The sequence below is a fragment of the Xenopus tropicalis genome, chromosome 7 (genome assembly GCF_000004195.4).
Source record: "Xenopus tropicalis strain Nigerian chromosome 7, UCB_Xtro_10.0, whole genome shotgun sequence".
Taxonomy (NCBI): Eukaryota; Metazoa; Chordata; class Amphibia; order Anura; family Pipidae; genus Xenopus; species Xenopus tropicalis.
Genome location: NC_030683.2, coordinates 107,501,831 through 107,526,048, shown reverse-complemented (window position 1 = coordinate 107,526,048; position 24,218 = coordinate 107,501,831). Strand labels below are relative to the sequence as shown.

General features: G+C 45.8%; 1 protein-coding gene across 8 annotated transcripts in view; it reads right to left on the bottom strand.

Moving 5' to 3' along the window:
• The window catches only part of cic (capicua transcriptional repressor), a 73,731-nt gene that overhangs the window by 7,527 nt on the left and 41,986 nt on the right, over positions 1-24,218 (bottom strand). For 6 of the 8 annotated variants that reach the window (XM_004916261.4, XM_004916260.4, XM_004916258.4 and 3 more), the window contains exons 3-16: positions 8,240-8,389; positions 7,951-8,158; positions 7,667-7,796; positions 7,327-7,512; positions 6,652-6,817; positions 6,304-6,503; positions 5,477-5,705; positions 5,248-5,348; positions 3,864-5,028; positions 3,546-3,754; positions 1,968-2,140; positions 1,509-1,675; positions 961-1,260; positions 202-391 (exon numbers count right to left, since the gene is read on the bottom strand). In XM_004916261.4, coding sequence (XP_004916318.1) covers positions 202-391; positions 961-1,260; positions 1,509-1,675; positions 1,968-2,140; positions 3,546-3,754; positions 3,864-5,028; positions 5,248-5,348; positions 5,477-5,705; positions 6,304-6,503; positions 6,652-6,817; positions 7,327-7,512; positions 7,667-7,796; positions 7,951-8,158; positions 8,240-8,389 — 3,574 coding nt within the window. The remainder of the gene's footprint in view (positions 1-201; positions 392-960; positions 1,261-1,508; positions 1,676-1,967; positions 2,141-3,545; positions 3,755-3,863; positions 5,029-5,247; positions 5,349-5,476; positions 5,706-6,303; positions 6,504-6,651; positions 6,818-7,326; positions 7,513-7,666; positions 7,797-7,950; positions 8,159-8,239; positions 8,390-24,218) is intronic. The other 2 variants (XM_002936398.5, XM_004916264.4) reach the window with 1 other exon arrangement.

The window sequence follows — 24,218 nt, the reverse complement described above, 5'->3', positions numbered from 1 at the left end:
CACCACACGGACAGTCCTACCAACCTTTCCATTGACTTCTTCTCACATCATGTCTGGTATTAAGCTTTCACTGTATGCAGTCATAAAAGGTAGTGTTCTATAAGTATCATTTGGTTAATAACTCACCCCCACCTAACTATGTCCAAAGTGCAAGAAAGGTGGGTGACACTAAATCAAAAAAAGATCATATGAAAGAGATACCTTGGTTCTGGAGTCTCCTCGCAGGGGGGTAAAGGAGAGGGTCGGGCAGTGTTGCGCACACACGGGGAAGGTGAGGTCCCTTCAAAGGACCCTACAGGGATGCTAGCTATGGTAGCTTTGACTTTCTGAGGAGGTTTTGGAAGGTTCCGTGGTGACTTTGAGGTTACCAGACTGAACGTGACAGAGGCAGCTAAAAGTGATGAGAGTCCAGAGTTAACATAAGGGGAGTATACAGTCTTGGTATCAAGAAACAATATAGGGTGCCAGTGAAAAATAACATACATATTTAAGTACCAAAACACACATTTAACTGTGACTATTAGTTCCATGGTACTGTTATGTACATACAACATCCTAAGTAGCTTTTAGATAACTGATAAATCTACAGACCATTTGATGAATACCTTACCAATACTACCAATCTTTGGCCATATTTCAATGGCTTTTATTTTCCCGTCGGAACAGGGGACCGCAACGGCTCGTTGATGCAGTCTTTAGTCCAAAGGCCCATATACCTGGTGTTTTAATTCGATTGTATGGCCCTAGGGCCCAATATAACCCACCGTAGGTCGGCATATCGGGAGATGATCCGCACGTTTGGTGACCTCGCCAAACTATTCTCACTGGCATCCGAAAGCTAAAGAGCTATGAGCTGGGCCTGACTGCACTTCAGCTTCATTTGTTACAATCCTAACATTCATTCTCTTGGTGTAACTCAACCTTTACCAAAATGATGCACACATTATATAATGCCAATACCTGTTGCAGGGGTAGTCTGAGAGCTGCTTCCTGCTATACATGGTGCTGGTGGAGAACTGATTGTCTGGGGGGAGGTAATGGCTTTGGGCAAGATAGTGGCAGGAACCGTAGAAATAGTGTTTGTGCTGGCTACAGTGTACACCACACTCTGGGCAGCAGGGGGAGCTGGTACAGTCAGTGTGTTGGACCCAACTGAGGGATATATTGCTGTCAGGACTTGGCCGCTGCATGTTTGCGGCACAGGAGGTGTGGAGGCAGGAGAAACTGCCACTTGTCCCTGGGCAAGAAGCTGACTCTGACCTAAGATAGAGAGAGAAAAAAAACATAAATAAGAACAGATCACACCAAACAGCTATGAATAATGTATGGGAAAAGGATAAGACACAGGGTATCCATTTTATTAATTACAATTACTGGGGGTTAAATAGAAATTTAGCTTTGGCTCCTCTTTAACAAAGCAGGCTGTGAAAAGACTGCTTAAACAATCTTACTAAGACAAACAGGCATGCATCCAATCAGCAGGAAGTATAGGTACACTCTTTACTAACCTGTAATTAGAGGCTGCACAATTGTCTGACCATTTGGACCTATAGCTGTGAATCCAAGGGCCATAGATTGCACACAAGGGGCAGAGCCTGAGGGTGCTGTCTGGGAATGAGAGCTGCTAGTCACCAGAGGGACAGTGGGAACCCCTGCAGAGGGCACATAGGTGATCCTGTTTTAAAAGGGGAAAAACAATGTAAGTAAGAGCACAACACAGCTGGCACGGTGTACAAACACTATGGTTAATGTCACAACAGGTACTTAGGTGCTGCATTATAGCTCTGCGAGTGCAGCAGCACTGGGAACTTGACAGCCTGTGGCTCTCTGGGTTTAGCTACATAGCAACCTTCAGGGCTGGCTAAGGATGCTGGGAACTGCTGCTTGTCATCAGCTGGAGAGCTGCTTATTCAAACCCAATCTGTGCATAACATTTACTAACGCTTTTTGTGCAAATTATTGATTACCTGGTAGATGATGGTAAGACAACCTTTTGTGGTTGTGAACTTGCTGCCATTACAGCTGCTGTTGCCATGGTGACAGGGATGGCATTGTGGAGTGGTGAACTGCCTGGGGGTACTAAGGCACTCTGGGCTGGAGCCGGTGAATGTACCACTGGCATTGGAGTGATTTGTATTATCTGCAAAAGCAAAAGAAGATTAAAAAAAACTCATGAATATTTCAAGATGAGTATTTTTCTTTCTGACTATAGCCAGGCTAATGCAAAAAAAAAAAAAAAAAAAAAAAAAAAAACGTGGCCTGTAGCTTTAATACACTGTCATGGAAGTCCTCATGGACTTATTGTACAAAAGAGGATACATTATTTCTTATATGATGGAACACTGTGGATTTTGTTGACCTTCTGTCATTTAATTTTGCTTATCCCTCCACCATTCTCTTTCTGGTAAGGTGTCTGAATGCTATAAACTATGAACAATGGAAACACTTAAGCTATTCACACACTAATATTTTTTTTAACTATTTTTGGTGGCCCATGGTGTACAATTGATAACCATGTACTGATTATATAGAATGGGTTGGGGACCGATTCTCTTCACCTATTCCTGTATCTATCATTAGGGCTCAATAGAGTGGCATCCATGCAGTGTACAGCCTATGTTCATATGGTATCCTCCATCTGAATGGCCACCTTTAGCCTTTTAGGGCCGTGACAGACGGGAGATTAGTCGCCGGGCGACAAATCTACCTTGTCGTGGGCAACTAATCTCCCCAAAATGCCATCCCACTGGCTAGAATGTAAATCATCCGTGGAATAACATACACTGCACTGCGATTGCAATCCCACCGGCAATTTACATTCTAGCTGGTGGGATGGCATTTCGGGGAGATTAATCGCCCGCAACAAGGGAGATTTGTCACGCGGTGACTAATCTCCCCGTCTGTCCTTAGAGAAAATGCTCTGTTACAAAGATATCTAGAGCAAGCATGGACACCTTGTGGCCTTGAAGATATTCATGCTTTGATTGTGTTGGATCTTGGGCAATGTACCAACATATTTAAGCAACCAATCTGTTTCCTCCAGACTGAGCCCACAGCTTATCTGCCCAGGTATGGGGCTCAGGGCACGCTTCACTAATATCTGGCCGAAATCCTGTCAGACAAAGATTGAATCAACACATTGATGTGGTCCTCATCCATTAGTGAAGAGCCAAATTAGGCAAAGATTCACTCGTTTAGTGAACTTGCCAAACGAGTGGATCTGGCAGCATATGGCCACCTTAATAAAAAAAAAGGCAGACACAAACACAAGTCCTGGACACATTATTTAAAATGGACTAAATCAAGTATAGAGTTACTATATATTTTAGAAAGGCTCCTGGTATACATCTATACTTTTTACATTTCTGTATTGCATAGCACAGAGTAGCACCCACGTAAATATGCTTCTAGCAAATGGTGTGCTGAAACTATATTGATTTGATGTATCTATAATGTACAGGTATGCAGGGGATTGCTGGAAAATGTAGTTCTCTCATTTGGAACACATATAGTTGTCAGACTTTTTATTTTGTGTGCTATCTTACCTTGTTGGTGGGCTGAGCTCCATTCTGCACTGGAAATGGAGGGGTGACAAGTGGTAGTGGTGCAGCAGAGCCAGTCCGCACTGTCACATGAGGTGTAGCCATAGGAACTAGCATCTTGCCCTGAACCTGAGCATTAGGAGAAAGAATTCCAGGACTGGAAAGCAGTTGTGTGGAACTCCCGGATGATGGGGCAGGTGACACAGACTGAGCTGCGGAAAAGAAAGGTGAGTCAGGAACAACAGTTCAAATATTACTCGGAAAAGGGGAAGGTGGTGGAAAATAAAAAGGGAAGACAGAACAAAATGAGCCATGTTCTACCTTTCCCGGTAGATGACACAATGCCCAGGGAGGGGCTTGCAGCAGGACCAGGCTGGACAATTGGAAGGGCCTGAGGTGTGGCAATCATCTTTGCATTGGCAGGTGGAAGGGTGAAGTGAATGCTTGCGGCAGTGCCCCCTGGCAGTTGCTGTGGGATTGTGGGTAATATGTACTGCACTTGGGTGATGCTTCCTCTCTTGCTGGCTGTCGCAGGAAGCAACTCCTGAGGTTGCAGGATTCGTAGAGGCACTGCTCCGTTGGAATTTCCTGCTGAATTCTGGGTAATGAACTGTAGGGCTGTGACAGGAGCAGGGACAGTTCCGTTGCCAGTAGTGGGTGCTGGCTGCCCATAGCTTGGTGCTCCTACTACCAAGTTGGTTACTATTCCACCAGCTGGCTTGCTTTGTGAGTGAGGAGAATTGGCTGGAGATGTCAGCTGCTGCATTGGCTTTCTGTCATGTGCATAGAGCACCCCAATGCCCACAGGAGATCCAGGTATTCTGCTCTCGCTCAAATCGCTGATACTGCTGCTTCTACTGACAGGCAGTGGTTTGCTTGCTATGGGCACAGGCGTGCTGCTAACAGGTCTCACTACATTAGTGACTGCTGTGGATGCTGGTCTAAGGCCTGGGGGAAGAATCCCCTGACCCTGGGGACCTGACACCAGCACTGTGCCAACGGTGGGAACAGGAGGGCGGCTGTCAGATATTCCTCTGTGTCCTTCATAGGACTTTGGTGCAGATGAATACATGCTACTGGAAGGGTGGTTAGACGGCAGACTAGGCAGAACCAGTGGTTGAGAATGGCCACTAGAGATAACAGACTGAGTGCTGTACTGACCAGTGGGTGCAGCCCCCTCCCCTACAGCTTTCTGTCCCCCGTCAACACTGCGCTTCCGCTTGTAGCTGGAACTAGGGTCCACCATAGTAAAGCGTACTTCTGGGTTTCGTTTGGTTGGGTGTTGTGTGGTAGGACGAGGAGGAGGTTTGGCAGGTGGTAAAGGGGGGTATCCACGGGGGTATGACGGCTGTGGATGGTCACTGGGTTTAGGGGACTGTGCCATATTCTGTAGTCTTTCTGACTTCAGGTCTTCATTTGAGACAGGGAAAGTCCCTGACAGGGAAGATGCTCGAATGACTGGTGAAAAAACTCGCTGGGGTTGCACCTAAAGTGTAGTAATCAGAGAGTAAATAAATTAATATAGTGCCACTTTTTCTTTTCTCTTAACAATACCTTTTACATGTTAAATTTGTTTCCATAATGTGCTATGCCAAAGACAGGCAAACATCAGCAACCCCACTCTGGTCGTCAGTTATGCATCAGTGCACCAAATATCACCTATATCTGCCTCCAGTAAAAATACCCTTTGCAAATGAACATTTACCTTGCCCTCGACTTCATCTCCAGATCTGCCATCACTATCGCTGTCGGTCACCCGCTCCTTACATTTCAAGTCAATATCAGGACACCCAAAGCCATCATCAGCTGCAAAGCAGAAGAAAAGACTAAAGAATGCAACAGAAGTAATAGCCAAAAGAAGGAAAGATCAGAGATACACAATAAAAAGGGACCTTTTTGGAAATTATCCTAAGTATAAAGGTGTGCAACCTTACCTATTACATCATCATCCCCATCTTCTTCACAGATCACCATCCTCTCCTCATCACTGGTCATGTCCTCACTTGCTGTGCGTTGGGGGTGGTAGGAGCCTGGCAGGGAAGAGCAGGCTCGGGAGGCTGGGCATGTGGGGGCCTCACTGTGAGCTGGGACTGGAAATGAGGAGGAATCTGGTCCGCCAAATGCCGCTTTCTGCACCGGATATGGGGACCGATTCGAGCACATCTGTGAACAAAAGCTAACGTTAGCTTCGGTATTCATCATAATGCACCTCTTAATGTAACATTATTAAGAAAGTAGTGTAAATCTGTCCCAATCTAGTAATCAATGGAAACCAATAGCAAGTTGTCTACATCAGTTTAACTGCACTACAATAATAAAGCTAAAACCTTATTGGTTGCTATGGACAAGGGAAAATTAAACCATGTTAATACTTCACATTAGGTCCCTAGAATATACAGCATAGTGGCAAGGTCATCAAAAAGTGTTTCCCCTGGTTAAGACTATAATTTATGGTAGCATAGTATAATTCCTTAGACATATATTTTTATTCATACTTTTATGAATTCCAGGATAAATGATATAGCTAGTGCAACATCTGCAGACAGCCTAGACAAAAAAACTACAGTCACATACTTTACTGTCTATTTAACGGTAAAGTTGATTAAACTGAAAGAGATTCAGTCATGGGTAGTGGCACTTTGATTGTCAGTACATTCACTAATGTGTCTTATTCCACTGAGGGCCCAATAGAGCATTTTGGGTATTCTGTAGTAACTGTAGGTCAAACAACTTACACTGATGGTTCCCTCATGATCTATACCTGTTTGAGCTCCTGCAGAGCTTGGCTGTCCTCTCTGTGCTCTATGCTCTGCACTGCACTATGGGAAAAAGCTCGTGGCCGGGATATCTGAGTAGAAGAGCTTGAAGAGGGAGGCAGGCCAGGTCCCAGAGTTGAGGTGGAGGCTCCAAGCTTTGACTCAGTTCCCAAGAGCAGGCCCGAAGGAGGAACTTCAGCAGCAGCTGTAAAGTAACAACCAACCATGCTGGTTAAGCAATTAAGACAAACCATGCTTATAAAGATCTGGGAAATGCATGTAAGGGGAACATTATGCAGAGTAAAAGGGAACATTATGCACACTTATAAGTATGTGTATCCTTAGAATCTTACTTCCAGCAGCTGCCATGGTCCCAGTCTCAGACATGCTTCTCTCTCTCATCTCCTTGGGCACACCCCATGGACCTGGCATGACCTGTTTTACATCAGAGCTGGACTTCTTACGGTCCTTATTACACCATTTCCAGTCTGGGTGGGCCTTAAAGTGCGCTTCTTTGACCTGATAAAGATAAATAACATGGGTCGCTAGACAAACATTTATATCAAAGAGAAAATAAGTAAATCAATTCTACTTATAAATACTATCTTTATAATATCTGTATTGTATTTTTCCTTTAAATGACATATAAATGAACAGCTTATCCTGTACTGAGAGCAACGCTTCTCTGTCATGTAGATACTAATGGCTGGTGCTGTATTTTTTGCTTCAAATGAGCTAAACCTCAAAAAAAAAAAAGAAAAACATCACCATCTGTTTCAACTTTAATGCTAATATTATTGCTGTGAATGGCAAATTTTCAACCATAACAGTGCTGAGGCAAGGAATCTGGCACCTCCAATTTATATCCACAGACAATATGCTAAGTGTGCTCAGTAACCTATATTTTATTGCCAGGTAAAGAAAAATAAGTAGAAATTACAGGCCTGTCTTTAAAAAGGGGTAGCTGCCTTTAAGAACCCTATGTCATCAATGATCTACAATTAAGTAGTGTGAAATATATGAGGTACCTGGAAGGCCAGGTCATGGTACTTCTGCTTTTCCTTCGGTCCTAGTGCATACCACCATTCTCCCAGGATCTTACTGACTGTGCGGTTGTCCTGGTTTGGGTGGCGCTGATGTACAAGGGCCCTATGCCGCTTGCTGAAGATCATAAAAGCGTTCATTGGGCGTCGAATGTGATCCTTCTCCCTCTGCTAGAATACAAAAGAGTAGGTAAAAAGCTGTGACAGACAAAGGAAATCTATGATGACAGTGTTGTGCCCATCAGTGTTTGAGAGTTGAATACTAGAAGTATTAGTTCAGCTACTACAAGTTGTCCCAGATATAGAATATGAAGAATACATTTACTTTATTGGGGCTTCGTCCATCTTTCTCTGAAGAGGAGTCTCTTTCCTTGGGCAGTGCACTTAGAGACTGTGTACGACGTTTCCCACCATGCATAGGCAGCTGCAAATCTGGTGGCCCAATAGGAAAGAATCTGAAACACAGAGATAAGAAATTATTCAGATGTGAACACACAATCATTTCATAATATATATATATATATATATATATATATATATACACACACACACACACACACACACACACACACACACACACAGGGTGTGAAATTAATCATAGTTACTTACGCATCATCATGGTCACTCTCAGTTTCACTGTCTCCTCTCTGGTCCCCTGTTGTTCCCTGGGTCATGCTCTCTTGGTGTTGTAACTGCTTTGCAGGCTCCTCAGTAGGTGGCTGAGAAACATTATCAGTGCGGGGAACTGCACACCGCTCATCTTCAATGCTTGCCACTGGCATGGCATCATGTGCAACTGATGCAGATTCTGGGGGTTCTGCAGAGGCCAGATAAAAATCTGGGTGACTACTGAACACTGAAGACCAACTGGTTCAGAGAATGACAGCAACAGACTTACCTTTGCTTTGATTTGAGGCTCCGGGATGATTGACAGGCTGCTGGCCCTCTGAGGGTTGGACGGATGAATCTGGTTGACTTGGAGCCAGAAAAGGGACCAGCGAGTGCCAGGGAAACACTGCCACAGATCGCGGCTCCACATTCGTCCAGACTGAAAGTAAACACAAAACAGTAGAATCATCAGAAGGAACACATTATCTACGATGCTATAAATTCTTCCCTTCTGCATTCTCATTCATAGAGGATTCCATATATGTCACTGCTTCTGCCTACACATGCATTGTTCTCTGTAAATTGCATGGTGCATAATAGCTGTGTAGTCAATAGATGACTGATGAACTTAATCTATTGCTAGAAAACAAATCATTTTGGCTCTGAAGGATGATGCCAGGCTGTCTTTTAAGAGAATAAATCGTTATTTAACCTAACCCAGTAAACTGGAGTCATTATACATTTAAATATAAAAGTCCTTGCAGGTTGTATTGTGATTAGTTCAAAGGGGAAGAGAAAGTAGAGGTGAAAATATATAGGCAGATATTGGATGGTATCTCTGATGAAACTGGCAGTCATCAGTATGGCACGAGAACACTTGTCTTTCCTGATCAGTAAGTGATCAGGCAGATGATCCAGCAGCTAATGACATATCACTGGTCTGTGTGTTATCTGACCATCATCCAGAGTACCCCATACTACTTATTTAGCATGGGTCCTCTCCCAAGGGACCTCAGTTATCAGTACACCTGGGTCCCCGAATGGTGACATAGGTAACCTGGTCTGCCCTGGCACAACCCATTACTCCCAAAACATTCATACCCTGTCCACTTCCCCACAAGCCAAAGCCCACACCCCAGTACTGTCCTTTTAAATTGGGTTGTACTTTATTCCAAAGGATATTTATCCAATGAGTATATATTGTAGCGTTGCTAGGAATTACATTTTCTTATGTTACAGACAGTCTTTGGGTGGAGTTCCCCTTTAACTTACAATTTTTAATGTTAACTTTATGACTTTGTGTAATGCTTTGTTTGTGCTGATACGAGTGCAGTTGCGTGCCACGTTCCAGCGGAGTCATACGAGCTAAGGAACGGCACAAGCTGTAGAAGCAGGAAGTGCTCCATTGTTCTTGTTCCTGTTTTCTCAGACTTGCACTGGCTGTGGGATCTTAGCGTGGCTCTAGCAACTGAGGGGATCTGCTCTACAGAAACCACTGCTTAGACTTAGTGGATATTCTATAGCCCCAAAATAAAAAACAAAACACACCCTATGGGTAACACCAATTGCCACGCCATTGCATACAATGGACAGGAGGTGCATATACTGAGACTAAGACAAAACAAGCACTGCTGGCAATACAAAGTGATCTCATTAGATACACTGTGCTGAATACATACTCCCAGCAGCAGGTGGGCATGAAATGGGGCACAGTGGGGTAGCATCGCCAGGAACCCCACAGTAAAACACTGCCATCCCACAGGGTAACAGACTAGATGCATGTTAGGCCTCATACACATAGTGGTCAGGATCAGTTGTGCTGTGCTGCCAGGGCTGCTCATAATACAGCCAACTCTGTGCAAAGCCAGGGTTGTAAGCAGCCATTACCCCAAGTATATTTGCTTATTATGAACTTTTGTTCCAGTTTAAGCATCCATCTGTTGCATATTTTTATATAAAATCTGTTATTTAAGAGGTTACGTGGTATAAACTCAAGCACCGAATACTAATAACATTGTATCTGTACATAGATGTGTGAGGCTCTTGGCCAGGCTGGAGTACATCCTGGGGAGAACCACAAACGCTCCCTAAAGGAAACATATTTTTAGTGACTCAAAGTCGCAAATAAAAGCTTATAATGCATATCAACAACACTGCAGCATGTCTCCCTGCTTGCCTTCTGGTAACCTAACAAGGCCACCTACTACCAAGCAAGGACGGCTGTTCCATCAGACTATGTGGGTGGGGCGTGTTAAAGCAAATCTAAAACTTACTTCATACAAATATAAAGTCATAGCTTCCCCCTTAAAAAGTATCCCATCTATATGTATCTAGAGTTAATAGAGCTTCTCCAGCAGAATCCTCCATTGAAATCTGTTTTTCAAAAACACAGATTTTTGCAATTTCACATGGGGCTAGCCATATTCTTAATTTCCCAGGGCGCCACCTCCTCCAGTTACATGGGAGTAGGAGAAACAATAGGTTTTCTGCACGCTGTTCTAATGTGTAGCACTGGCTACTTCTGAAAGCTCAGGCACAATGCACTGAGATGACGCCTACATTCCAATATAAAATAAAATGTTAAATTGTAGAGTGAATTATTAGCTATGTAAACAGCATAATTTAGAAGAAAAAAAAAAAGTACCAAAAAAATCATGACAGTATCACCTTAAATATGTGCTTATTTTTGAATTCCTGGCTTGGAGACCAGTTTTGGTTGCATAAAAACCAGGTGTACTGCTAAACGGAACCCCCTGTAGGCTACCAGTCCACAAAGAGGCTACCAAATAGCAAATTACAGTCCATTTTTGGCACCCCAAGAAACATTTTTTTATGCATGTGTTGCTCCCCAGCACTTACATACATACATATGAATATTGCTCATGGTTAAAAAGGGTGGGGGGTTCCTGAGAGAGATGTCTAAAGACATTTCTTAACAAAAAGAGGATTATTTTGCTCTAGTGATGCCAATTTGTCAACCCAGGCCAACCTTAACACCCACAGTCCCCAACCCAGCCTGACGTTCTGTAAATGTTCTGCTCCTGCCCCACCTCCCTCTGCTGATGTCAGAGATGGGAAAGGCACTGTGGTCGCAACACTCATGGTGCCAGGACAAAGCAGGACCATTATCAGGGGAAGGACTGGACGAGTAGAAAAAGATTTGATATTTCACCTGCCCCGTTACAGGCGTGATTTGTGAGCACAAGCCTTCCCAACCTGTGGGTTTCTGGCTGGCCCCTGCACCATTGGCACACACAGCAGGTTTAGGTGGAACATTCAAGTCGCTGAAAGGAACCAGTGACCACTTCCGGTAGCTTCTATTGAAATCAGTAGAAAAGGCGTAGAAGTGCAACTGTGAGTTCTGTTCAGCCTAAAAACTCTCAGCAGAGCATTTGCAGCCTACCATACACCCCGCTTCTGCGTGTTTCCCATTAAAGTCAAAGGGGGCCGTGGGAGGCAATCGTGTGTGCTTTTCAGCCAGATGATATACAGCGGCGCATGCCATTTCCCCTAGATCTCGTTTTGATTTTATGGTTAACCCTTCTAGTGCCAAAATCAACAGTACTAGCATAAAAGCACCACAGTGTCAATACTATAGATACTACAGTTTGATCTGTGCCAAACCATGTGCTAACTTGCAACATCTGGCAATATGAAAGAGAATCAGCGCTGGAAGGGTTAAATAAGGTTTATGGGGTTTTCGTTAGCAATGCTCGTTACATTCTGAGTAAAGACAGCTTTATATACAGCAGCACTGCGCTACCAACTCACGGAAATTCGTCAACGTAAAAAGGGGAAGTGAAGGATACTGTTCATGTTTTAAAGAAATGAAATTGCTTTTTTTGTCTTCAGAAATATATTGCCCCCACCCCAAAATCCTTACTAATGCTATGACTGTATCATGAGTCATTCTTTGTTACTAGAATGTCTAGAATTACATCCATAAAGCATAACAGACTACTAGGAAGTAGATACAGTCACATGATTGCCAGTTAAAGGCTTCTGTAGATAACCAGTGAAACTCTCTTTCACTGGTTCACCCATTTTGCCATTATCTAGACAGGACCTCCTACTTATGTCCTATTCCCCTTTCCTTTAAGATTGTAAGCTCTTGTGAGCAAGCCCTTCCCCCTATTATGTCTCAGTACAATGCAGTCATAACAAAGTGTAACTGATCTTATGAGTAGACTAATTATCTGGGGTGTGAATACTAATTTAGTGTGCTTTTTTTTAATAATAATGCAGTTGAAATATAACAATATAGCATAATATTATTTGAACTGCATACCTACTTTACCCATGGTTTGATTCAAAATCCCAAATTTTCCATCACATTGCTGAATTCACCATATAAAAAGCCACCAATAACTGTTGCCCCCCAACTAACCACCCCTACTGGTTACGGTGCATTAGATATATAACCATTTTGTTTATCCCTAAAGCAGGCTACACATACCTACATTTGGTGGAAGTAGATTTACCAACTTTGACCATGCTGCCCAACCATCTGTGTGGTGATCCTGTCAGACCACAACTGATCTGTCAAATATAAAAAAATGCATGTGCTAAAGCACCTTGTCCATAGATCAGGAAATAAAATGAGGAGGAGGTTTACACCACTGGTTCTGCATTTTCCCAACCCTGCGTGTGCCCAGTTATATGGTATCTGACCTATCAGTTAGATACCTTTAAGGCAGTAGGGCTAATTTTTGAATTTCTGGCTTAAAGGCAAGTTTTGGTTGCATTAAAAACCAGGCAGACTGATAAACAGAGCCTCCTGTAGGCTGCCAGTCCACATAGGGGCTACCAGTTAACCAATGACAGCCCTTATTTGGTTCCCACAGGCTAGTGTTGGTCCCCAACTCTTTTTACATTTGAATATGGCAGGTAAAAAAGGTTAGGGACTCCCGCCTTTAAGATAATGACTACCCTAAGGCTATGCAGTTATGGCAGTGATCCCCAACCAGTGGCTCGGGGGCAACTTGTTGCTCACCAACCCCTTGGATGTTGCTCTCAGTGCACCTTAAACCAGGTAGTTATTTTTAAATTCCTGAATTGGTGGCAAGTTTTGGTTGAATAAAAACAAGATTTACTAAAAATGAATCCTCATGTAAGCTGATAGTGTGCATAGAGGCTGCCTAATAGCCAATCACAGCCCTTATTTGGCACCTCCATGAACTTTTATGATGCTTGTGTTGCTCTCAAAGTCTTTTTACATTCAACTGTGGCTCACGAGTAAGAAAGGTTGGTAACCCCTGACTTATGGGCTCTGCTTCAGTGTTCAGCAGGTAAAAATCTGGGGATATATATATCCTTGCTACCTATGGAGCCAATACCCCTGTTTTACTTATTATTTTGTGCTTATGCTGCATACCACCTCAAGAGTTCACACAATGTCTATTATTCAAGCACTGGGGTTCTCAAGACAGCGAAAGAAGCAAAGACAATCAAAGACATTTCAAAACCGGATTCATGAAAATTGATGAATCACACATATAAAATGCCTTGCACTGTACTATAAAGAAACATAGGCCCCCAGATTTTGCCTCTTCCATGGGTTGCTAGACCAGCCCAAAAAACTACCATGAAAGCTCCAGTGCTCCCTAGCACTGGGCAGCGCTGATGCACAGTGAGAGAGGAATTGGCACTATCTGCTCCTGCACAGATTAAACCATTTACAACCAGGGGCTGGGCCACAGCAGAGAAGAGAATGTGGCAGGGAGGTGCGGGGGAGGCAGGGAGGGGAGAGGCTGCCCTGGTGCATTATCCAAAGCCCGCCCACTCACTCCCAATGTTGCAGCTCACACATCTACACACGGCTCATGATTTTATGACAGAAACAGAGAAAGACGGATTCAAACTGAACACATATCTATCACAAGCTGTCCCATTCACATCTTTGAGGCCTTAAGCACACACAAACATGGCAGCTAGCCTGGCAAGCCACCCGCTGACCCTCGAGGTACAGTTTCCCCCATCAAAGAGAGGAGCTCAAAAATCAAAGTTGGGGTCAACACATGTAATGAGGTGCTACAGGGAAGCAGCAGCAAGTGGCAAGAGTGGGGTGGTTCAATAAAGCAGCAGAATTCACCCAGGCTACAGGTAAAGTGGACATAGTAGCCTTCAAAATGGGACTATCATACAGAGGGCATATAAGGAAGGGATGGCATAAGTAGTGCAAAACGGTGACAGTGCAACACTATCAGTGTTACACAAACTGAGCACTTCAGCTGTTACAACTCTCAGCAGCCACCAACAGCTGATTCAATGAGGGGCTGAGAGTAATAATTCAATAACTGAAGTGCCATAGGTTGCACAGTCCAACTTTAAATAAAGAATGTGGCGCCAAAAAGTCTGTTTTGTCCCAGGCCCGCCACCACTAAAGATGGCCCTGATGCTACAGCAATTACTGCTATGCCTTGTATTATTCATGACTTAGGAAAGTCATTAAATTGGAAATAAGATAAAGCTAAAAGCACCAAATCCTGAAATATCGACTGCATTTTATCTTATTGTGTGCATCCCTAAGCCAACAAGAAAGCGGAATCAATACCCAGTGAAGTCAAATCATTACTAGGTCTGTCAAGTTGCTCACCACAAATGTGCTCCCATCAACATTAGACCTAGCACTAAGGGACACCTATTAGTATATTCTATAGATAAGCCATCTTGCCATTGGCCCAGCTCAAAGGAGTTGCTAATAAATGTGGGTGAGATGCTGCTCTCAGCAGGACAGGAATAGTCCGCGGCTGCAGATGCCCAGTTTCCTTGGCTCAGGTGGGTAGCACGTTATAGCACACGCGCTGCCCTGGGAATCCTTGTTATTATAGTACAAACAGAAGAGAGTAAGAGCAGCACTAACCGAACATGCTGAGTCCGCAGGGAGGAGCTGGGCGCTCAGATGAGAACATGCTGACCACAAGCACGTTCCTCTACAATCTGGTCACGGTGCCCTGCTAAACTGCTAGTGCTTCCTTATGCCAGCCATGCCCTGGCACCGCCAGCAGTGTGAGCTGTCTGTCAAGCTGTTTCGGACCTATTTTCCAATACATCCAAAGGACCAATGGCCGTTTTGAGAGCCTAGGGCATCACCCAGATTGGCAAGTGTTCCTTAGCAGTTCTCCAATGCAGACAATATCCAAGCTGTGATTTGGAAGATGCCGAGTGGTGCTTTTATACAGAGGACCAGTGACCAGTACTAGGTGTACCAGTGAGTTATGTGATGGGCAGTTAGGTTGATGGAGTGCTCTGCAAGCTGGGGGCAATGTTGGCAGTGCTTCTGTGAGGTTCCCTCAGATGCCCTCTCTGCTGTGGTACCACGAGGAGCAGAGCAGAAAAACAATAACAAACACTTGTAAAGGCGGTGAGCAGGGGAGGGCGCACTGTGCCGGAGGATGTGCCGCCACATTCATATGACAGCAACACGCAGTGCCCAGATGGAGCCAGCCGGCTGGGGGGCTACCCCTCTGCAGGCATTTTCTTTGGGTGGCACTCACACGCCCTCTTGCCAGTAGCTGCCCCAGATTCTCCTCTCCAGGTAAGATGAGGCAGGATACAATCTGTGGTACTGAGGGATCCTGCGCTACGCTGCAGATTCTCTCTGTGAGGTAGGTTTGTTTTTTGTGCAGCCTGCCCCCTCCTCCTTCTCAGCTCTTGGCTGTGGGTGTGCGCTGGGCCCTGCACTGCCTCAGGATGTCAACTTGGGAGAGCTCCGTTCCCTCTGCTCTGAAGCCTGTCCCCTTGCTTCCCTCTGGCCTGTAACATGGTATCAAGCACCATTCACTCTCCTCCTCTGAGCTGAGAGCAAGAGCTAGGAGGGGGGAGAGGAGGGAAGCCTTGTGTATTCCCCCCTCCTTACGCATGCCCATTTACCGCTCTGCTCTGCTATTGGCTGCCTGCACCATGTCATTCACATGCAAATCAGGCTTCTCACTCACTCTCCCATGCGATTGGCTGGCACAGGAATGTCAGTCATATGCAAATAACAGGCTGCCTCCATTCTGCGTTGCTATTGGCTGGCCTTGCAGAACTCCCCCTAACAGAATGGTAATAAGCTGATCTCACAGAGCCCTGGGGTGGGGATTGGTGGGAAAGCAGTGGGGCTGGTTCTAGCTGAGGAAGCAGGTCAGATTGCAGAGCAGTGACTGGAGGGGGGAGCCCACCGGGTTGCTGTGACATAGGGCAGGAGGAGGGAAGAGAACAGCTAGTGCTGGGGGAGGGGAGTGCACACTGTCCTGCTACAACCTCCTCACAGCACTCAAATACTACTGGGGAGGGAGAAAGGGGGGGAGGCACTGGGAAATCAGCTCACAGAATGATGGGAGAAAAGAAACCGGGGGCCCCACTTCACATACTAAACCAAGAAATAAACCCTTTCTATCACAGAGAACAAGAATCTCATACACAGAACTGCAACACTCAGCAGAGTAGTATGGCTTCCGAGAGTTGCAGTTCAGCAGCCAAAGTCTGCCTGTCTTAAATCTAAGGGGTTACAAGCAAACCCCTAAATTCAGAAATCATAGGAAGCTGTTGGCTCATGTTATTGCCCCCCGCCCCCCAGTCAGCAGTGCTGTCAATGAGTTCCTCAGAGGTTTGGGACACTATTGCTCTGCCTTGGAGTTAATTCTAGATCCTAAAGGTCTTCCAATGAAGTAAAACAGGACAGATTTGTTTGTTACTAATACTGACACTTAAAAACTACTCTTCAAAATATTAATGTACATTAAAGTTACCTATTATTATTATTAACATTTATTTATAAAGCGCCAACATATTCCGCAGCGCTGTACAATAGGTGGGTAACATATAAAGCAATCAATAACCGATACAAGAGGTGAAGAGGGCCCTGCCCAAAAGAGCTTACAATCTACTACCTATAGTCATGTTCATTGTTTCTGGCTGCTGCCTTTGTAAGTGATTGTTACTTAGTTACTAAATCTGACTGTTTTGCCAACCTCACTGTCCCTTCTCAACCTGTTAAGCTGGCCATACACGTTCAGACTTTAGTCTTCTTCTGACGGACGAACAGATAACGATCGTACAATGCAACGATCTGAAATGATCATTCATACGAAAGTGACTTCCATTGTAGGTCCCACAAGGATATCCCCCCATTATATGCAGATTTTATCATTAGCCAACCAAAATTTTATAAGCGGACCGAACGCTTAAATGACTTATCGCCATGGTACGAAAATTATCGGGATGATAATTTGGAGCCCACACATGGCCTGAAAATTGGAAACAAAACTAGGTTTTGTGCGATTTTATCAGTACGTGTATGGCCAGCTTTTGTTATAGCTTCTAATGCTAATGGACTATTGTTGCACAAAAATGCCAGCCCCCTCAAACAGGAACATGGGGGATCAGTTAGGTGATTTAAAGCATCAAGCAAATACTTTTAAGGCAAAATGATAAATACCACGCAAAGACAATGTAATGATAGATGTAAAAGACAAGGTTTACTTTCTGGTGTCAGTAGATCTTTAAGCTTATGGATTGTTTTAGTAATTACATATGCAAGAAAAATTGCCCAAAAAATATATTCCTAGTCTAGTGTCACCAGTTTACTTAAGTACATATAACGGTGTGTAAAAACGGGCATTTTTTAAGTGCATAGTTGGCCATGCAATTCTAATGCGTCCCTCCGTGTGGTGCCGCAAGTGTTAATGATCTCCTAACAGAACGCTGTTTTTTTTTTCCTTGCGTTCACATTAATGTCCATTCCCGAGGGTACAAATCCACAGTAAAGATATAAATGAATTAACACTAGCAGTACCAAGTGGGAGAATTGAGAAAACTGCAAATTCATGTTTATACGCCCATTTCTAAAAGGTTTTTTATATTGTATCGCAGTACCATATGGGTTAACAGCACAGGCTGCAGCCAAAGGAGTTCTGTTTACACCTCACCCCTCTTCCTTTCTGTGCTTGCCTTGCCATAAATGGAGATTAACCCCTTACTGCCCCCCCAGACATTCAGTTATATACAGCGCAATGGTGATTAACTCTTTACTGACCCTAGAGGCCCAGTTACATACTGCACAATGGAGATTAACCCTTTACTGTCACCAGAGGACCAGTTACATACTGCAGAAATCTTTTCAACAAATGTAAGGAACTGGATCTGATCTATGAATAACTGTGATTAACTGTGACCATACACGCCCTTCGGACCGATTTGTCGGTTTATCTTGCTCCTGATGGACCTACCCAACAGATATTTGGCCGAAAATTGGCCAGGTATTGATTGGGCCAGTTTGACTTTCCCATATGATCAAGGACCACATAAGGTCACTGATGCGGCCCTTGCCCCGACAGCGTTGTTTGTCCCTTGACACGTTCAAATTAGCCCAATATTGCTAACCTTAGGTGGGCATATCAGGGGAAAGATCTGCTTGTTTGGCAACCTTGTTTGACTGCCTTCTACTAAAAGGCAAAGAAAATGTTAATTGATCTCAGTATGTACCCACTGGCACTGACATGAGCCCTGAACAGGGATTAAGACCCTCAGGGACATTAAAATCAATTAACACTTTCCTTTCTGTGTGGTAGAATGCAAAAAAAAAAAAATGCATTTGTGGATTTTAATTATATCCAGCTGTAATTATCCCATGGCACCCTGGTGCTTCAACCCATCACCATTCTGCCTTTTCCTTGCTTGTTATATCTTACTGTGTTCTTGCGCTTCCATCCCTGGTAATCAAGAGTTAAGTGGCAATTCTAGGTCCCAGTTCTTAGGATAAGAGTGCAAATGTACAGAGAATGCTTATACTGGGCACAGAACAAACTGCAATCTAACGTTTTGCTTTGTATTATAGTAAATGCATGTTTATGTTATACTTTGCCTTTAAGAGTCTGAGTCCATTCGTATAAACCGCCCATTGGTCAGTGTGATATTTGCTACTGCCATACGGTCTCTCTTGGGTCAGGGTGACACCAGTCTCAGGCAACCTGATACCATCATTTCATGTCACAGACTAATAGCCCTGTCACTGTGCCAATGTAAAATCCTAAATGAGCTGCTCTGTAGCCACACAAAAGGTTATTTTTCTTGATGCGGTCACTGTTTTTAAAGGGGGGGGGGGGGGTGAGTATTCATAACAGGCACTGATTACCTTAACTCTGGGGTGGTCCGTGCAACAGTGAAGGGGGTTATGAGAATACTTAAATGTCTAACCCAATGGCCTCCTCCTGCTATTGTTTGAACTTCAACTCACAACACCTGAGAGTTTGGTTGTCTGTGTGATGCTGGGAGTTATATTTTTAACACCATTTGAAGGTTGGTACACAGTGTAATACTATGAAATTTAGATTTTTGCAAGGACAATTTTTGGCCCAGGGGCCCCCAGGCTTGCCTGCTGAGCATGCAGTTATATATTTGTGCTGTGTTTAGGGCCCAAAGGAATAGTACTATGCAGGCGAGTAATGGATGACGCACAAGGAATTATTTTAATTTGTTCAATTTTTTTTTTCCCATTGCAGAAAAGAGGACCCAGCTGCACAGTTGGCTCTACTTGCATCAGATGTGCCTGGCTGTACCTGCTGGATCATCAGAAACCAGCTTCTGCCCCGGGCGCTGTCTTGGGCAGCATGCAACATATCGGCCCAAAACAGGTCAACTTCCCCTCAGGTGTCAGGGCTACAAATTGTGCAATTAACAGGCCCAAATAGTGGCAAATGCCTTGGGCCTTTCACATAGTATAATCCTCACCGGGAAGCTATTGTTGGGGTTAGTAGGTAGTGTAGGACACTTGGGGACACCAACCTCATCTATAGCTGAAGGGCCACAGCTTGGTCAACACTGAAATACCATTTTCAGCACCTAGTCACAGCCAAAGTGGGCAAGCGTTCCAAAAGTTGCAGTACAACAACAGCCAAAATAATATAGGCCAGAAAGTCCTAGTCTATAATAATAATACCTACATGTGCATTTATTATTGTTGTATGTATTTATTAAAAAAACACATTTTAAACATGTTGGGGGGCTGCAGGTTGCCCAGCTGGCACGGTTTCTCTGCATAAAAGATGAGATGCTTTCTCATAGAACATATTCCCTGAGTAGATTGCCACCTCACCCCTTTAAGAGTTTGTACCTTAAGAGCATCTGTTCCTCGATCCTTAAAGGGGTGAGGTGGTAACCCTACTCATGGCATATCCTCATGAGTTCCCCTGTGGTGGAAGACAGAAGAATGTCACCAAAGGGGAAAACAAGATAAAATGCCTGTCTGAACAAACCCTAATACTGGCTATGTATTGAATTTGTATGGCTAATTAGCACTTAATTTAGATACGTGCTGCAGACTGAACTGATTTATGTGCAGCCATGCATCTAAATGAATTGCTAACCAGCCATGCAGAATGTGGATTCAATATGCGGCTGGCATTGAAGTTGTGAGGTGGCAACTCCAGCCATGAGGATTTTAGCAGCCCCCCAGACACAGGATATCTAGGGGCAAATACACAACACTGTGTGCAATAAAATCCCTCCCTTCTATTTAATGCAGATCTCTGAAAAAGGGATGAAAAATCCGTACATACGTGAACAGTATACATGTGTAGGTACATGAACAGGAACAATCACGTACCATGGAAGCACAGAAATCTGCATGAGACCTAACCACACAGTGCTGCCCCTTTAACTGCTCCTCCCATACGTGCTGTTCCCACGGTGACTAACTACATTAGCCTGTGATTGGCTGAGGCAGGCTCCCGCGGTTGTACTGTGAGTAATTGTTTATTTGTGCTATAGATAGCAGTGAGTCAGGAGCATGTCACACACTGCCAGCCATCACAAACCAGCACACCATCATCATCACACCATTCCAAAGAAATGAGCACAGAACTAAACTAAAAGCACAAATACAGTCTGACCTAAATACACAAAACCTGGCATAAATGGTGCACACAGGCATGTTTGCAGCTGGCTCACTAGGGATGATGGATATAGTAGTATTTTAAAGCAACTTAAAGGGGTTGTTCACCTTCAGGTTAACTTTTAGTATGTTATAGAATGGTCTATTCTTAGCAAGTTTTCAACTGGTCTTCATTTTTTATTTATTATAACTTTTGAGTTATTTGCCTTCCTCTTCTGACTCTTTCCAGCTTTCAAATGGGGGCCACTGACCCTGGCAGTCACAAAACTACTTATCTTTCTATTTAGGCCCTCCTCTATTTATATTCCTGTCTCTCTTTCAATCCACTGCCTGGTTGCTAGGTTAAACTGGACTCTAGCAACCAGCTTGCTGCTGAAATTCCAAACTGGAGAGCTGCTGAACAAAATGATAAAAAATTAAAAACCCACAAATGATGAAAAATGAAAACCAGTTGCAAATTGTCTAGGAATAGCAGTCTCTACATCATACTAAAAGTTCATTCAAAAGTGAACAACCCCTTTAAAAATGTTCCATAGGCATTTGGTTAAAAAAAAAAAAGTTATATCTCCACCTGGTTTTTTTCTGTTGTGTAGTGTGCCTGCAATGCAACGTGCCAGGTTTGGGAGTACGGTGTGCCGGCAGTGCTTCATGCCAGGTTTGGGAGCACGGTGTGCCGGCAGTGCTTCATGCCAGGTTTGGGAGTACGGTGTGCCTGCAGTGCTTCATGCCAGGTTTGGGAGTACGGTGTGCCTGCAATGCAACGTGCCAGGATTGGGAGTACGGTGTGCCTGCAGTGCTTCATGCCAGGTTTGGGAGTACGGTGTGCCGGCAGTGCTTCATGCCAGGTTTGGGAGCACGGTGTGCCGGCAGTGCTTCATGCCAGGTTTGGGAGCACGGTGTGCCGGCAGTGCTTCATGCCAGGTTTGGGAGCACGGTGTGCCGGCAGTGCTTCATGCCAGGTTTGGGAGCACGGTGTGCCGGCAGTGCTTCATGCCAGGTTTGGGAGCACGGTGTGCCTGCAGTGCTTCATGCCAGGTTTGGGAGTACGGTGTGCCTGCAATGCAATGTGCCAGGTTTGGGAGTACGGTGTGCCTGCAATGCAATGTGCCAGGTTTGGGAGTACGGTGTGCCTGCAGTGCTTCATGCCAGGTTTGGGAGTACGGTGTGCCTGCAGTGCTTCATGCCAGGTTTGGGAGCACGGTGTGCCGGCAGTGCTTCATGCCAGGTTTGGGAGCACGGTGTGCCGGCAGTGCTTCATGCCAGGTTTGGGAGCACGGTGTGCCGGCAGTGCTTCATGCCAGGTTTGGGAGCACGGTGTGCCTGCAGTGCTTCATGCCAGGTTTGGGAGCACGGTGTGCCTGCAGTGCTTCATGCCAGGTTTGGGAGCACGGTGTGCCTGCAGTGCTTCATGCCAGGTTTGGGAGCACGGTGTGCCGGCAGTGCTTCATGCCAGGTTTGGGAGCACGGTGTGCCGGCAGTGCTTCATGCCAGGTTTGGGAGCACGGTGTGCCGGCAGTGCTTCATGCCAGGTTTGGGAGCACGGTGTGCCTGCAGTGCTTCATGCCAGGTTTGGGAGCACGGTGTGCCTGCAGTGCTTCATGCCAGGTTTGGGAGCACGGTGTGCCGGCAGTGCTTCATGCCAGGTTTGGGAGCACGGTGTGCCGGCAGTGCTTCATGCCAGGTTTGGGAGCACGATGTGCCTGCAGTGCTTCATGCCAGGTTTGGGAGCACAATGTTCCTGCAGTGCTTCATGCCAGGTTTGGGAGCACGGTGTGCCGGCAGTGCTTCATGCCAGGTTTGGGAGCACGGTGTGCCTGCAGTGCTTCATGCCAGGTTTGGGAGTACGGTGTGCCTGCAGTGCTTCATGCCAGGTTTGGGAGCACAATGTTCCTGCAGTGCTTCATGCCAGGTTTGGGAGTACGGTGTGCCTGCAGTGCTTCATGCCAGGTTTGGGAGCACGGTGTGCCTGCAGGGCTTCATGCCAGGTTTGGGAGTACGGTGTGCCTGCAGGGCTTCATGCCAGGTTTGGGAGTACGGTGTGCCTGCAGTGCTTCATGCCAGGTTTGGGAGCACGATGTGCCTGCAGGGCTTCATGCCAGGTCTGGGAGCACCGTGTGCCTGCAGTGCTTCATGCCAGGTTTGGGAGTACGGTGTGCCTGCAGGGCTTCATGCCAGGTTTGGGAGTACGGTGTGCCGGCAGTGCTTCATGCCAGGTTTGAGAGTACGGTGTGCCTGCAGGGCTTCATGCCAGGTTTGGGAGTACGGTGTGCCGGCAGTGCTTCATGCCAGGTTTGAGAGTACGGTGTGCCTGCAATGCAACGTGCCAGGATTGGGAGTACGGTGTGCCTGCAGTGCTTCATGCCAGGTTTGGGAGCACGGTGTGCCGGCAGTGCTTCATGCCAGGTTTGGGAGCACGGTGTGCCTGCAGTGCTTCATGCCAGGTTTGGGAGCACGGTGTGCCGGCAGTGCTTCATGCCAGGTTTGGGAGCACGATGTGCCTGCAGTGCTTCATGCCAGGTTTGGGAGCACAATGTTCCTGCAGTGCTTCATGCCAGGTTTGGGAGCACGGTGCGCCGGCAGTGCTTCATGCCAGGTTTGGGAGCACGGTGTGCCTGCAGTGCTTCATGCCAGGTTTGGGAGTACGGTGTGCCTGCAGTGCTTCATGCCAGGTTTGGGAGCACAATGTTCCTGCAGTGCTTCATGCCAGGTTTGGGAGTACGGTGTGCCTGCAGTGCTTCATGCCAGGTTTGGGAGCACGGTGTGCCTGCAGGGCTTCATGCCAGGTTTGGGAGTACGGTGTGCCTGCAGGGCTTCATGCCAGGTTTTGGAGTACGGTGTGCCTGCAGTGCTTCATGCCAGGTTTGGGAGCACGATGTGCCTGCAGGGCTTCATGCCAGGTCTGGGAGCACCGTGTGCCTGCAGTGCTTCATGCCAGGTTTGGGAGTACGGTGTGCCTGCAGGGCTTCATGCCAGGTTTGGGAGTACGGTGTGCCGGCAGTGCTTCATGCCAGGTTTGAGAGTACGGTGTGCCTGCAGGGCTTCATGCCAGGTTTGGGAGTACGGTGTGCCGGCAGTGCTTCATGCCAGGTTTGAGAGTACGGTGTGCCTGCAGTGCTTCATGCCAGGTTTGGGAGTACGGTGTGCCGGCAGTGCTTCATGCCAGGTTTGGGAGTACAGTGTGCCGGCAGTGCTTCATGCCAGGTTTTGGGTGTATGATGTGCCTGCAGTGCTTCATGTCAGGATTGGGAGTATGGTGCGCTCGCAGTATTTCATGCCAAGCTTGGGAGTAAAGTGTGCATGCTGTTTTTGTCAGGTGTGTGGTGCACCTGCAGTTATTTGGCTTGGGTCAGGTATGCGGTGTGCCTGATCACACCCAACATCAACCAAAACCCTA